The 16,502-nt window shown below is 36.5% G+C and overlaps 1 protein-coding gene across 8 annotated transcripts in view; it reads left to right on the top strand.

Annotated features, from left to right (window-relative positions):
* LOC123527417 (uncharacterized) overlaps positions 1-16,502 on the top strand; it is a 265,494-nt gene that overhangs the window by 236,738 nt on the left and 12,254 nt on the right. For all 8 annotated transcript variants that reach the window (XM_045306853.2, XM_045306848.2, XM_045306852.2 and 5 more), the window contains one exon: positions 15,025-15,195. In XM_045306853.2, the coding sequence (XP_045162788.2) occupies positions 15,025-15,195 (171 nt within the window). The remainder of the gene's footprint in view (positions 1-15,024; positions 15,196-16,502) is intronic.

The following is a 16,502-nucleotide window of genomic DNA, read 5'->3' as shown; positions in this document are numbered from 1 at the left end:
AATGAAGCTTGGTCAGAATGTTACTCACAATTCAATCTTGGACGAGGTCGATTTTGGGTCATCTGGGGTCAAAAACTAGGTCACCAGATCAAATCAAAGGAAAAGCTTTTTAACACTCTAGAGGTCACATTTTTTGCCCAATCTTAATGAAACTTGGTCAGAATGTTACCCTCAATAAAATCTTGGACGAGTTCAATTTTGGGTCATCTGGAGTCAAACACTAGGTCACAGATCAAATCAAAGGAAAAGCTTTTTAACACTCTAGAGGTCACATTTTTTGCCCAATCTTAATGAAACTTGGTCAGAATGTTACCCTCAATAAAATCTTGGACGAGTTCGATTTTGGGTCATCTGGGGTCAAAAACTAGGTCACCAGGTCAAATCAAAAGAAAAGCTTCTTAACACTGTAGAGGCCACATTTATGACTATATCTTCATGAATCTTAGTCAGAATGTTTATCTTGATGGTCTCAAGGTCCATTTTGAATCTGGGTCATGTAGGATCAAAAACTAGGTCACCAGGTCAAATCAAAGGAAAAGCTAGTTAAAACTGTAGAGGCCACATTTATGACCATATCTTAATGAAACTTAGTCAGAATGTTAATCTTGGTGATCTTTAGGTCAAGTTTTAATCTGAGTCAGGTGATTTCAAAAACTAGGTTACTAGGTCAAATCAAAGGAAAAGCTTGTTAACACTTTAGAGGCCACATTTATAATTTTATCTTCATGAAACTTAGTCAGAATGTTAATCTTGATGATCTTTAGGTCAAGATCGAATCTAGGTCATGTGGGGTCAGAATCTAGGTCACCGGGTCAAATCAGAGGAAAAGCTAGTTAACACTTTAGAGACAACATTTATGAGCATATCTTAATGAAACTTGGTCAGAATGTTAATCTTGATGATCTTTAGGTCAATAGGTCAGGTGAGCGATACAGGGCCTGTATGGCCCTCTTGTTTCCGGTCAGTGTGTGGACAGCAACACGCTCGTTTCAATGAGACCATGCACTACTCATTTACAATATTTGTTTTTGTTTTTATCAAATAATCACGTAGCATTTTGTTATTCGTCTCTGTCACTATATATATATATATATATATATATAGTATAAAACAACCAAAAGGAAAGTCAGCCTTTATCAGTTATTAAATTACCAAGACAGAACAGTGGTACTTGTCTGGTTTTGAAAATCATAGTTTTGGAAAATACGGCTTAAACTCCCGACGGAGTTCGCTTAAACTTGGTCTTGAATTCTAATTAGAGAAGCCTTTCTGAAAAACGCACCTGAATGCTGGTCTTCTTTTATGTTTCTTTGAATACAAAATGTATTTAGAACCTTGCCTCTTCAGAATTTTCGGGGGATAAATTTATAGAAGTTTCATTAGCTGTTAAGTATGTGCTTTGTTCAAACTGAATTTAACTCTGGTCCCGGTTTCCGGCTCACGTGAGTTACCAGCGTGAATTGTGGGACTAGGGCCAGAGCATTGCATTTCACTTTTGGTTTGGTAGTTAACTTGCGTGGCGTTGAGTAGTGGTGTACAAAAGGTATTGCCCAAGAACTATGGTAATATCTTTATAGCTTTGCGTTTGCGTTGCGTAGCTCTATATAGCCTTGCTCAAGTGATACATAGCCTTGCTGGTGCTAATCACTACAGTACTTTGTATTGCGTTGCGTTGCGACTTTAGCTGGTTTTCAATGTTACTATGGTTACCCGTAGAACAATGTAGGATACCACTTGTCTGTCATGCCTGCTGATGCTGGTGACTACAGTGCTGTATCTGGTTTAGTGACACATTTGATATTTTTCATTATTATTATGGTTATCCATAGAGTAATGGAAGGTACCACTCATCTGTCATTTCGTCCTTCGAGTGAACCGTAGCATTGATGAAAGTTGTGTCATGGTATGGATGCTGGTCACTACAGTGCTGTGCCTGGTTTAGTGACACGTTTGATATTTTTAGCATTGCTCAGGTGAGTTTTTGTGATCGCTCAATGTCCGGCGTCTGTCTGTCGTCTGTTGTCTGTCTGTCAACATTTAGCTTGTGTATGCGATAGAGGCTGTACTTTTCAACTGATCTTCATGAAATTTTGTCAGAATGATTACTTTGATGAAATCTAGGCCAAATGCGAAAATGGGTCATCTGGGGTCAAAAACTAGGTAACTAGGTCAAATCAAAGAAAAACATTGTGTATGCTATAGAGGCTATATTTTTCAACTGGTCTTCATGAAATTTTGTCAGAATGATACTCTTGATGAATTCTAGGTCAAGTTTGAAAATGGATCATCTGGGGTAAAAAACTAGGTCACTAGGTCAAATCAAGGAAAGACCCAATAGGGGCTGCATTTTACACTGGATTTTCATAAAATTTAGTCAGAATGGTTGCCTTGATGAAATCTAGGTCAAGTTTGAATATGTGTCATCTGGGGTAAAAAACTAGGTCACTGTTTCATATTAAAGAAAAACCTTGTGTATGCGATAGAGGCTGTATTCTTCAATTGATCTTCATGAAATTTGGTCAGAATGATAGCCTTGATGAAATCTAGATCAGGATCGAATATGGATTATCTGGTATCAAAAACTAGGTCACTAGGTCAAATCAAAGAAAATACTTGTTTACACTCATGATTTTTGCTTCAATTTTAATGAAAATTCGTCAAAATATTTGTTTCCATGAAATCACAAGGTCAGACATGTTTACACTGTCACTCAGGTGAGCGATCTAGGGCCATCTTGGCCCTCTTGTTCATTATTACCATGGTTACCCATAGAGTAATGGAGGATACCACTCGTCTGTCATTTCGTCCGTCGTAGTGACCCGTAGCATTGATGGAAGTTGTGCCACGGTATTAAGTTTTTTCTGTAAATAATTAAATTTAACTGGTTACCCGGTTAGATTTTAGTGAACATGCCTGGTCTTCTTTTGGTCGGCGGATTTATTCCCTACAATTTAGTTGGTTACCCGGCTAGATTGGTTGTTTAGCTGGTTACCCGCCTAAACTTTTGAGTGGCCATAATATTCCCATATTTAAGACATAAGTTTTTAGTGCTTTATTTTAGTTGTACTGATATATATTCATATATCTGGTATATTGAATTAAAATTGAGAATATTGCACGTCTTTCTTTGATTCTTGATTTCGGGTAATAAAATAATATAAATTATTTTATCCTTAAAATAATGACTTTTATTTTTCATGAAAGTGCCGGTTTGTCAATTCTCGTATCTATACCTAAACATGTATGTTTACAGCAGTTTTCGTGAAACACACCGGTTTTGGTAGCAGGCCTATTATAAGCGTAGCATAAAAATAAACTAGATTGTTCGGGAACCAAACCCAAAATATGAATATATATAACACAGGAATCTCGTGCAATATTCTCAGTTAACTTCTGCTAGTTTAGAAACAATGTCTAAATAAATTTTCCCACTCGCCACACCCCAAATTGAAACGATTAACGCATGTAATTTTGACAAATAGTAACACTATTGCATAACATTCATGTTTACATTTATTTTTTGGACAAACTAATTGCTCTTCATAGTATTTATGTTACAGGTAATTTGTCGCCGAGCCTACACCAAACTGGGAAGTAATGCAACGACACAGACAAATGCGCAATATCAATGGGAGCAGATGTAATGCACAGTCGAAACTTTCCAGATGCCACGAACATTGTGAACATTGCTGATGCAATTGTGATTTGTGAGAACATAAATATATTTATATGTGTGCGCGTTATTACATTGTCTTATCGGTGTCAAGTGGTAATTCCCAAGTGTTAGTGCTCGTGCTTTATTTTCATTTTTACAGTGTTTATTTTACCTAATTATTTAAGTATGCAGTTTTGTACAAGCATAAATGGTCTATCACAGGTATATGTATATTTTGCTGTAGTATTACTCCTTTCTATGGATGTACCTTTTCATGAAGGAAATATTATCCTGGAGGATATTATGGATATGCCATTATCATAAATTATTTATTATTTAATCACTTATATATGGGCTTCGGGGAAGAATTCTGCCGATCGGAAGTTGACTGGGCGTATCATACTTCAGCATTTTTCTATACTAGCAGTTTCATTAACTGTTAAGTATGTGCTTTATTCAAACTACATTTAACTCTGGTCCCAGTTTCCGGCTCATGCGAATTACCAGCGTGAATCGTGGGACTAGGGTCAGAGCATTGCATTTCACTTTTGGTTTGGTCATTTTGTAGTTAACTTTTGTGGTGTTGAGTAGTGGTGTACAAAAGGTATTGCCCAAGAACTATGGTAATATCTTTATATCTTTGCGTTTGCGTTGCTTAGCTCTATATAGCCTTGCTTAAGTGATACATAGCCTTGCTGGTGCTAATCACTACAGTACTTTGCGTTGCGTTGCGTTGCGACTCTAGCTGGTTACCTGGCTAGATTTTCAGTGTTACTATGGTTACCCGTAGAACAATGGAGGATACCACTTGTCTGTCATGCCTGCTGATGCTGGTCACTACAGTGCTGTATCTGGTTTAGTGACACATTTGATATTTTTCATTATTATTATGGTTACCCGTGGAGTAATGGAAGGTACAACTCGTCTGTCATTTCATCCATCGTAGTGAACCGTAGCATTGATGGAAGTTGTGTCATGGTATGGATGCTGGTCACTACAGTGCTGTGCCTGGTTTAGTGACACGTTTAATATTTTTCATTATTACTATCACGGGTGGTAAACGCGCAATCCAATTCCTGCTGGGAATACGCTTAAAATGGGTTGCGCGGCATCCGGTGCTGGTGTTGCGCGTAAAAAAAGACGAAATTGAGGTATGTGAAGTTATAACTGTTTAGTATAAGACAAGAATATTTTTTCTAGAAAAAAGGGAAATGCTATTCGACACAAATATGATTATACATCATATATGTAAAATATCTGGTTTGTAACTTATGATTTGGCTATATTATCACAAAAACTCTGGCGACACGAAGCGTGAAAAAAGTATGAAATCAACAAAAATGGCAGTTTCTGACCTCATATGCCTAATCTGAGGACATCTGATGCTTTTTATGATAACTCAACTGTTATGAAGTAATGAATATCAAAATCATTTGTTTTGAATCCTGCTTACGGGGACATAATTGACAAAAAATCATCGGGAATTGGGTTGCGCACCGGGAATGGAGTTGCTCGTATACATCATAATGTATATATTGTATACGCGCAACTCCATTCCCGTGGCGCAACCCCATTCCCGATTATTTTTTTGCCAATCTTTCTCACAAAAGTAACATTTCATTCAAGTGTATGCAATATTCATGACTATTTTACACGTGTTTGATCATTAGAAGTGTCACATTTCCAGAAAGAAGGCACAAGAGTTAGAAAAATTGCATATTTCATGATTCCATACTTTTTTGACAGATCGAGCCAGCAGAGTTTTCGTGATATCAGGGCTGATTCTTAAATTAATAATTTGGTATTTCAAACATATGATCTTTATTCAATTTTATGTCGAATAGCATTTAGCTTTTTTTTCGAAAACACTCGTAAATATGTCATTATTTACAAAAACAAAATCCCACCTACCTCGAATTTGTATATATTGATGCGCAACACCAGCACCGGAAGTCGCGCAACCCATTTTAAGCGTATTCCCAGTGGGAATTGGATTGCGCGTTTACCACCCGTGACTATGGTTACCGTAGAGTATCCTTGTGTTTCCCCAATTCGTGCCCTCTCCTCAATTCGTGACGTCACTATTTTTCCGATTTTAAACACGTGCTGAACTGTATGACATATGAATTTTATACCATGTTTTTGCTCATGCATTGCTGACTTTAAATACCAAGAAAAATGTGGGAAAAGCATTTAAAAATGTTTAAAAGAATGATTACCTTTAAAAACTTTTCCTAAATATCTCCAAAATTTCCATTATAAACCTTAAATTTGCATAAATCCAGCTATTTTTCACCATCTAGCAGACGCCATCAGTATCATGGAGGCGCTCTTGAAAATTTTGTACACAGAACTGAATTTACAGTTACGTTCACTACTACTATTCCATCACTGGGCAACATGTCTATTTTTAAAATTCCAGGCTCAATTAACGTCCAATTAACATCATTTTATGACTGCATTGTGATTGGTTGGTTTGAAAAAAAAATATTGATAATTACTTTCCCAAATTGCAATAAAATGTGAAACAGATAACTTAAAAAATATGAACTCTAAATTTTAACACTGTAAGTGTCTATAAACAGTTAGAATTTGAACATACTTTTACCATTAACAGTTGGGGTTACGTTTCCTGATTTTTTTGTTATTTTTATGCTCTAAATTTATACACTAGTCTTCATGAAGTCACTAAAACTGTTGAGTAACTGGCAATAATAGGAGATGAAATCACATAACTTGATAGAAAAGGGATTACATTAATGGAATTGAACTGTAAATTAGTATTCACCATAACAACCTTGACCCAAATGAGCAGCCAATCAAAGGTCACGAATTGAGGAGACAGCTTCTAGGAGAAGCAGATCACTGCATGTATACAAATCAGGTATGTGATTTTTTTGTAAATGCTGCAGTTTACAGGGTTTTTAGGGTTTGTTGACTTCAGTTAATAGTTTATCTGTTGTTTGGTGTAATTAAAGTAACAAGTACTTGTCAGCTGTACTGCGCATGCGCAAAAATGGAAGCTAAAGGTCACGAAATGGGGATACCACTCATCTGTCATTTCATCCGTCATAGTGACCCGTAGCATTGATGGTATTTGTGCCACGGTATCAGTTTTTTCTGTAAATTAAATTTAACTGGTTACCCGGTTAGATTTTAGTGAACACGCCTGGTCTTCTTTTGGTCGGCAGATTTATTCCCTACAATTTAGCTGGTTACCCGGCTAGATTGGTTGTTCAGCTGGTTACCCGGCTAAACTTTTGAGTGGCCATAATATTCCCATATTCAAGACATAAGATACAAACATTTTTAGTGCTTTATTTTAGTTGTACTGATATATGTTCATATATTTGGTATATTGAATTAAAATTGAAAATATTGCACATCTTTCTTTGATTCTTGATTTCGGGTAATAAAATAAGCATAGATGTCTATAGGAAAGTGGCATGTACACATCTTTCATCATGATCTCTCCAGTTACTGCAAAATTATTGCCCTTATTCTTTCCAAAATTCATAATGAATCCAATAAAAGATAAAAGGTAAGGTAGATTTCACGGAAGCACAGAGCACCCCAAACACAGCCATAGAGCCATGCATTGCAAAGTAGGCCCACAACAAAAAGAAGCTGTAACGGAATATATAAAATAAAGTAACCCCTTTATGGATCTTCACGAAACTTGATACAAATTTAGATCACTATAGGGAGTTTTTCCACATGAAATGGTAGGAAATCAGAACCAAAAAGTCATGGCATTGAACTTCACTTATTTATATCTGGAAATGAAATATCTTCTTCAAAATACAGTCCCAGGGGATATAAAATCACTGAATTTGCTTGTTTACATTGGATCTACTGCAGTCAACAACATGTTTTAACTGATTACACATGGTGCAGTTAAGTCAAGTTGACATAATTTCACTATACATTTTTGGGGGCAATGCCCTCAGATTTAACAAACCGTCTTTCAATTTTCTTGTCGAGCTTATGACCAAACTGACAACACAGAAAACAAGTTCCAAAGTATTTACCAAACATAACTTTCATATTGCATTTTGCAATAATATTTTTGATCCAGATATGATTAAATAGATCTACACATTTTATATTAACAACAGTATGTGAAGAAAACTAAACTGCATTATATATATAAATTATAATATCTTCTTAAGCGTAGGAATAATAAAGACGCCTGATTTGATCACGTGATCGATTCTGAAACCGACACTTGTTTTGATCATGTGACCTATTCTGAAATCCAATAACTAGTTTCAATACGCTCAAAAAAAATGTGTTCATGATTCTGCGTGAAAATAGCAACTACTAAGGAATTGCAACGCCACTGATAAGCTGATAGATTATTGATTTTTTCATCGCCGTGCCTCGACACTGTTGTGGATGTGTATTATGGAGAAACTTTATCAGTTTGCGGCGATCAGTACCGTTTATCAGTAGGCGAATCTATAAATATGCGGCAACATCCTATAGATCCCGATTCGCAATCTGTTAAAATATCTTTTCTGCAGGTGTTATTTCTAAAATATTATTTCAGAAAATACAGTGCTGAAATGAAATACTTTTCGCATGTCTACTTTCCTTAAATTTACGCAATATTATTATCCTGAAAGTATCTACATTAGTAAAGTAACATGTAAAGATAATCGATGACATGGTGGCGTAGAGGTAAGGTGTCTGACTTCCATGCATGTTACCACGGGTTTGAAATCACTTGCTGAATGGATTTTTTTTCAATTTAATGTATTGTGATGTTATCGTTTACATTACTTTATGCATCATATTTCATGAACTTTATGTTTTCTCTTGTAGTATTAATTTCGGGAACGCTGGTGACAGGTAGTTTGTCTTTTTGTCTAATATACTAAAAAAATTCCACATATTTTTTACAACAGGTAAATATGACTACACTTCATAAATGAACCATAAATATCGCAATACGTTTGATCAAATGTGCACTAAGCTTGCATATAAAATTTTGGGAAAAAAGAAATGGTAAGACGTAGGACTCGAACACACAACCCTGATAATTGGAGGTAAACGCTTTGTCCGCACACCTACCTGCACATGTGACAGACTGAGTATATCAATAAAGAACGATATATGTATTATTTAGTTATATCGCTATTTATATTTGGATACCGAAAATTAATTTACGGAAATATACGGAATATTCATGAGTGCCAGGTCAATACTTACGGACAATACTATATAAAAATAGTAATAATAAAAAATAAAATAAAAAACAGTGTTTTACTTGAAATAGAATAGGTAGAAAAAATTCATTACTTAATCAAAATGTCTTGTCCACAGAAGTTGCATAAAAATGAATTGAATTTCAAATAGTTACTAAAATTTAATACACAGTTGCATGGTGCATATCCATATCGGCGGACTCTTTGCGAAATATGCTTTATCGGCGGTTTCTTGCGTCAGCACCGGCGATTCTTTGCTATAAACAGGTTGGCAGTTATAAAAAGTCAGACAAACACACCAAATTAATTAAGCTATAATGTTTCCAGATAGTCATTAGCCTAGAGCCTCTCTGTGCGTAATGCAGAGAACCACCCGTGCAGAAATATTTTCCTGTTCTCAGGAAATCCCAGGATTATCCTGGGATATCCTTAGATTCTTTTAGCAAGGCTGCATAAAAGTCTTGAAGACAGGACTTTAACACTAAAAGACAGGACTTTTGATAGAAATTGTCCTGTTCTCAGGAAAAAGACAGGACTTTTGATAGAAATTGTCCTGTTCACAGGAAAAAGACAGGACTTTTGATAGAAATTGTCCTGTTCACAGGAAAAAGACAGGAATTTTTCTAAAAGATACAGATTGAAAGATGGTAATTAATTTGAAACATGATCTTGTAATGGTCTAGTAAGTTAATTACATCCTGGTGTTGAAGACCCATGTTTTGTATCATTAAGCACTTGTGTTGTGGTGTTGTTGGAGTAACAGAAATATATTCTATATTTGTGGTAAGTTAGCAAATTATTTCTGTATTAAACTTTTAGAAATAATACTAAATAAATACCTTCATTTAATGATTTTACAAAACAATACCAGTAAGTTATTTAGAAACGTATTTTTTCTTTAAAATCAATCAGAGCGTTAAAGAGTGAAATATGTTAGTACTGTTTAGATATCTGTACATGTTTGATCAAAGGCAGTTTCACTCTTAAAAGTAAACAGATCATAGAATGATAAGAGCTTTTTGCTCAATATGAAGCTCATAATTTGATGTTTCTAGACTAAATATTACACCTAATGTTTTTGCCATGTATGCACATAATTATTTGAACTGATAAATTGATATTTCTGCTATGACAGGTTGTATGTTTCAATGTACATGATGTATACTTTTTAACTAGAAAATATTTTTTAATATTTGGAAATGATAATCCTTAATTATTATTCCTACTGTAAATACAATTGAAATTTAACATTCATTCAATTGGTTAACTGTATTTCCCGCCAAAGAGAATTTCAAATCATGTTTACAAGGTATTCAATTGCATGTCCTGGAAACTTTCATGAAGACAGGACAATTGTCCTGAGATTTCCTGTCAACAGGAATTCCTGGGATTTCCTGAAGACAGGACAATTGTCCTGAGATTTCCTGACAACAGGAATTCCTGGAATTCCTGAAGACAGGACAATTCTCCTGAAATTTCCCGACATCAGGAATTCCTAGGATTTTCTGAAGACAGGACAATTGTCCTGGGATATCCTGACTTCAAAAATTCTCAACACATTCCTGGGATTCCTGAGAAAGGACAATATATACTTTTATTTCCCGACATCAGGAAATCCCAGGACATTCCTGGGATTTTCAGGATAGCAGGACAGCATAGGTTTCTTGGTGTTCTGGTGTCCTGTTTTTTTCCTGTTCACAGGAAAATCCTGGGATTGTCCCATTCCCATTTAACGGCGTGAAAAGTCCAAGGACTATCCCAGGAATTCCTGAGATATTTTCAGGACATTATCCCAGGATAGTCCTGGGACAATCCCAGGATTTCCTGTTCCTTTTTCGCACGGGCTGCCTGTGCATCAAAAAAACAAAAAAACAACAAAAAAACTGATATTCAGAGAGACCACTGGTGCCACGACAAAACTGAAAGTAAGTAGTTTTGAAAAAGTCCATTTACATTTCGGCTTATTTATCTTTATTATTTGGAAGAATATTGATAAATGAATACAAATAGTGCGCTTGATATGTATGATATCAAAGCAAAAACTGGTTAAAGACTGTGGAAAAAGTCGGGCTAGTGTTCCATGTCAGTACACCATCAACGAATTTCATTGAGTTGCGAGCAGAATCGCTGATAATTAAAAAGTAAACACTATAAAACATAGAAAAGACAATCTTATGTTCCGTGCTCTACTTATTTTTGAGCAGCATACCTATGATCATGGATGGCAGCTCGATTTTTCGCCTCCCACCAACCTGGGCACTGTTTATAGCAAAAAATAGCCAGTGCCGACGCAAAGAACCCGCCAATATAGCAGATTTCGCAAAGAGTGCGTCGATATGGATTTGTACTGTGAATTGGAGAGAGCATTCTAAATATACATGCCATCTAGGGAAGGTTTTAATCCATGGAGATGTTGTCAAAAGTTATGGCATCAGAATCTTGCGGGCATGCAGTAATTTCAATAGCAACCGCCACGCCACCGCAAATCAGGGGAGATATTTTTTTTTACTTTTTCCTGAAATCCGACCTCACTATAGGGCCAATAGAAACGCGCTTATTCTTGAAAAGTACAGCATTTCCCAAACTGAACATGTGCCCGATTCTTTAGTCTAAAGATCAGAACATTATGTATATGACGTGTTTAACATATAATGTTCGGGAAATCCTTGAAAAAGGACCGAAGAAAAAATTCATTCCCAGATTTTTATATTAAAAAAACCGCCATATACGCTGATCAAACTGGTATTTATCTGCAGGAACATTATCGTTTAACGTAAAAAGTGCGCTAAATACTGTTCTAATTGGTGTACATATACGTATTTCATCATTTTTCAGACCGAGTAATTTTTGCTATGGGAGGTAATCCACCATTCCGCGATGATAACTTGCCGCAGGTGCCGGTTATATTTTGGCCTCATTTTCTTGGTAATTATCCCTGCAGATGTACATTTATGTTACCAGTTTAATGTATTTCATCTATCTGAGGGTGCAAATGGTTTCTGATGGTGATATTCGAAGACAGAACCCCCAGAAATTTTGTTCTTTTTCCACGGGCGTTTCGTATCCTAATTTACTCGAACCTAACTGTATACGCCAGTTCGGTAGGTTCATTGATATGACGAATCATGGTTTTCATAGTGTTTAATGTATTTCTTATATTATGATATTGATAGTTTGAAATGCAGATGTATATTAAATGACCTAAAATTGAAACAGACAATGTTATTTTGATCAACAAACATAACAAACAATATGAAAAATAATATCATCATATATCATGTATGTTTTTAAGAAAACAGTTACTGATTTTTAGCAATAGTTGGAATGGAAAAAAGGTAGATCTGTAAAAATATTTTTACGGGTGTTTGTGTGTTAACTAATGACGACTCCTTATTAAAATGATGCTTATTTGTAACAAAAAACATTCCTGACCTTTTTAATTGATAAGTATTGTACACATTAGAAATCATAGCCTAGATTTTTTCAATGTCAGTTCAAGGAAATCCTGTTCCTTTAAACTTTCACATATTGGAATATTTTGACTTTTTTTCCCAAACTTTCATAAAGTGTTACAAAGTTTGCCTGTTTCTGTTAGACTGTCAAGAACACATGATAACAGGACATAGAGTGCAAACAGAAGTATTGAAGAAATTGAAATACATTGTATAGCTTTATCTTTTTCATTTTATCAAACCTGGCAATGAAATGTTTTTGTTTGTTGATGAACAACTGCTATTGAACAAGACTAGATTTTTTATCTTTACCTTTTGAACAAGATATAGAAGTGTATTGAACACAAAGTTAATAAATTTTATTGTTGTGCACTGTTAAAGTTGTGACCACTCCATTTCATGCTACACACAAGTGCATTACATAATGCCTGCATGTACTTCCCTGACATGAATGGGTTACATCAAGTCTTGAAACTGCAAAGCATTGCCCCCATCAGTCCTCTCAGTACTTTGATTAGATTAAAGCTGTTTGTATTAATTGTTTGTTATGCCCCCGAAGGGAGGCATATTAGTTTTCAACTGTCCGTCTGTTCGTTCGTTTGTTCGTTAGTTAGTTTGTTCGTTCGTTCTTCACAACGTTAACTTTTTGCATGAAGGCACTTTACTCGCGAACCACTGCACCCAGGTCCTTCAAACTTTACATGCTGATAGTACTTATTGAGTATACCACCCCTACTGACTTTGGGGTCATCAGGTCAAAGGTCAGGGTCACAGGGGCCAACGTTAACTTTTTGCATAAAGGTCTTTTACTTGGGAACCACTGCACCCAGGACCTTCAAACTTCACATGATGATAGTATTTATTGAGTACACCACCCCTACTGACTTTGGGGTTACCAGGTCAAATGTCAAGGTCACAGGGGCCAACGTTAACTTTTTGCATGAAGGCACTTTACTCGCGAACCACTGACCCAGGACCTTCAAACTTCACAAGCTGATAGTACTTATTGAGTACACCACCCGTACTGACTTTGGGGTCACCAGGTCAAAGGTCAAGGTCACAGGGGCCAACGTTAACTTTTTGCATGAAGGCACTTTACTCGCGAACCACTGCACCCAGGACCTTCAAACTTCACATGCTGATAGTACTTATTGAGTACACCACCCCTACTGACTTTGGGGTCACCAGGTCAAAGGTCAAGGTCACAGGGGCCAACGTTAACTTTTTTGCATGAAGGCTCTTTACTAGCGAACCACTGCACCCAGGACCTTCAAACTTCACATGCTGATAGTACTTCCTACTGACTCTGGGGTCACCAGGTCAACAGTCAAGGTCGCAGGGGCCAACATTAACTTTTTGCATGAAGACACTTTACTCGCGAACCACTTCACCCAGGACCTTCAAACTTTACATGCTGATAGTACTTATTGAGCAAACCAGCTTTACTGACTTTGGGGTCACCAGGTCAAAGGTCAAGGTCACAGGGGCCAATGTTAACTTTGTTGCTGATAGTACTTATTGAGTACACCACCCCTACTGACTTTGGGGTCACCAGGTCAAAGGTCAAGGTCACAGGGGCCAATGTTAACTTTTTGCTTAAAGGCCTTTTACTTGCGAACCACTGCACCCAGGACCTTCAAACTTCATATGCTGATAGTACTTTTTGAGGACACTCGCCTACTGACTTTGGGGTCACCAGGTCAAAGGTCAAGGTCACAGGGGCCAACGTTAACTTTTTGCATGAAGGCACTTTACTCGCGAACCACTGCACCCAGGACCTTCAAACTTCACATGCTGATAGTATTTATTGAGTACACCACCCCTACTTACTTTGGGATCACCAGGTCAAAAGTCAAGGTCACAGGGGCCAATGATAACTTTTTGCATAAAGGCCTTTTACTTGCAAACCACTGCACCCAGGACCTTCAAACTTCACATGCTGATAGTACTTATTGAGTACACCACCCCTACTGACTTTGGGGTCACCAGGTCAAAGGTCAAGGTCACAGGGGCCAACGTTAACTTTTTGCATGAAGGCACTTGACTCGCGAACCACTGCACCCAGGACCTTCAAACTTCACATGCTGATAGTACTTATTGAGTACACCACCCGTACTGACTTTGGGGTCACCAGGTCAAAGGTCAAGGTCACAGGGGCCAACGTTAACTTTTTGCATGAAGGCACTTTACTCGCGAACCACTGCACCCAGGACCTTCAAACTTCACATGCTGATAGTACTTATTGAGGACACCACTCCAACTGACTTTGGGGTCACCAGGTCAAAGGTCAGGGTCACAGGGGCCAACATTAATTTTTTACATGAAGGCACTTTACTCGCGAACCACTTCACCCAGGACCTTCAAACTTTACATGCTGGTAGTATTTTATGAGTACACCGACCCTACTGACTTTGGGGTCACCAGGTCAAAGGTCAAAGTCAAAGGGGCCAACGTTAACTTTTTGCATGAAGGCACTTTACATGCAAACCACTTCACCCAGGACCTTCAAACTTCACATGCTGATAGTACTTATTGAGTACACCACCCCTTCTGACTTTGGGGTCACCAGGTCAAAGGTCAAAGTGCTGCGGGGGCATTTGTCACCGTTAGTGACAGCTCTTGTTTCTTGTTCTCTTTATGTTAAACTATGTGAAGTTGTTTTCCTTCTGTTTATCCACATTGAAATATGATCAAACTTTTTTTGCAGGATTTACTTCAAGTTCCAACAGGTGCTCTGTCCAGTAATTTACGTAAGGTAATCAAGTTTGCCTCCAAACATATCTATGGGTGTAGACTATGTAGCCAGAAAGGATTCATCTGTGAACTGTGTAATAATCCTAAGGTCATCTATGCTTTTGAACTTGATGCCACTTACAGGGTAAGATTGTCTTCACCTTCTGTAAAACAGTTAATATTTCAATAATGGATATCTACCTAGTTTGGTTTTATTTCTCCCAATATGTATTTTATGACCTGTCTGTCTGTCTGCTTGTTCTGTCCGTCACTCACAAAAGTTTGTCCTAAATACATATTGACTTTGTCCTCTCTGTCTGTCTGGGTTTTTTTTTTGTGTGTTTTTTGTTTTACTTTTGGTAGTGATCAGTATGGACGTCTGTTTATGTTTTGAGATGAAAACATTGTTGAAAGTGCTAAAAGATCAGACAATAGTAACTGAATAGTGCTTAATAGTGTCATATAAGTATGTTTATGGGTACTGAACAGAATTCAGGGAGTAATCCACCTCACGGTTATAGTATATCAGCCCCAAACCAGTTTGAAATTCTCCAGCATGTTGACGATAATGGTGATCACGTGTTTAGCAGTCAAGGTGGACATGATGAAAGGTTTACATGGTCTTTATCATGCATTAAACAAGGCCATAAAAGCACTGGTGTCAAAGTTTCGATACAATCCTAAACAAATATAAAACATTACCTGTAGATGAAAAACTTTCAGTTATGCACTCGGGAGTTATAGGTAAAAAGAGACAGGCTTGAGTCGTGCTAAAGTTAATTCTAAAGAAGATGCTCTCTCTTAGGAATGCAGACTGAAATACCTAGAATATAAATCTGCTGACCACCCCTGTCAAATGTTTAGTCATACTTCATGAAGTCTTCATGACAAAAACATGAAGTGCAAATGAGACAAATGCATCAGCAGCTCATGAAAACAGATTCAAGAATTATTTATGAAGTGGTAAATGCATTAAAAATGCATGAAATTAAGCATAGCCTGTGTTCATGAAGAATTCATGAAGTTTGTATTTATTAATCTTCATGAAGAATTCATGAAAATATTCCTGAAAAAATACTTCATGAAGAATTCATGCATTATTTTGTTCTTTATTTCAATGTCTCATTTGCACTTCATGTTTTTTCCATGAACACTTCAAGAATAAATATTCTTATAACTTCATGAAGACATTTGTGCTTAAATTCTTGAATATTTCATGAACAATACAAAACATTATAAAAGGACTTCTTTGCCATAGATGATACATTAATCCATCATATTTTCAGTTACTAAATAATACCTGTACTAATTAAGTAGTATCCATGCACTTGTTATTATGAGCTGAGATAATGTATTGAAATTCATGAAACATAAATTTTGATTTTAATGAATATTTATTCATGAACTATTTTTGTAAAAAAAAAAAAAGTTTCATGAACTAGTCAAGGTAAC

The sequence above is a fragment of the Mercenaria mercenaria genome, chromosome 14, assembly GCF_021730395.1.
Source record: "Mercenaria mercenaria strain notata chromosome 14, MADL_Memer_1, whole genome shotgun sequence".
Classification (NCBI taxonomy): Eukaryota; Metazoa; Mollusca; class Bivalvia; order Venerida; family Veneridae; genus Mercenaria; species Mercenaria mercenaria.
Note: the sequence above shows the minus strand (reverse complement) of the source record. Positions and strands in the feature narration are given on the sequence as shown.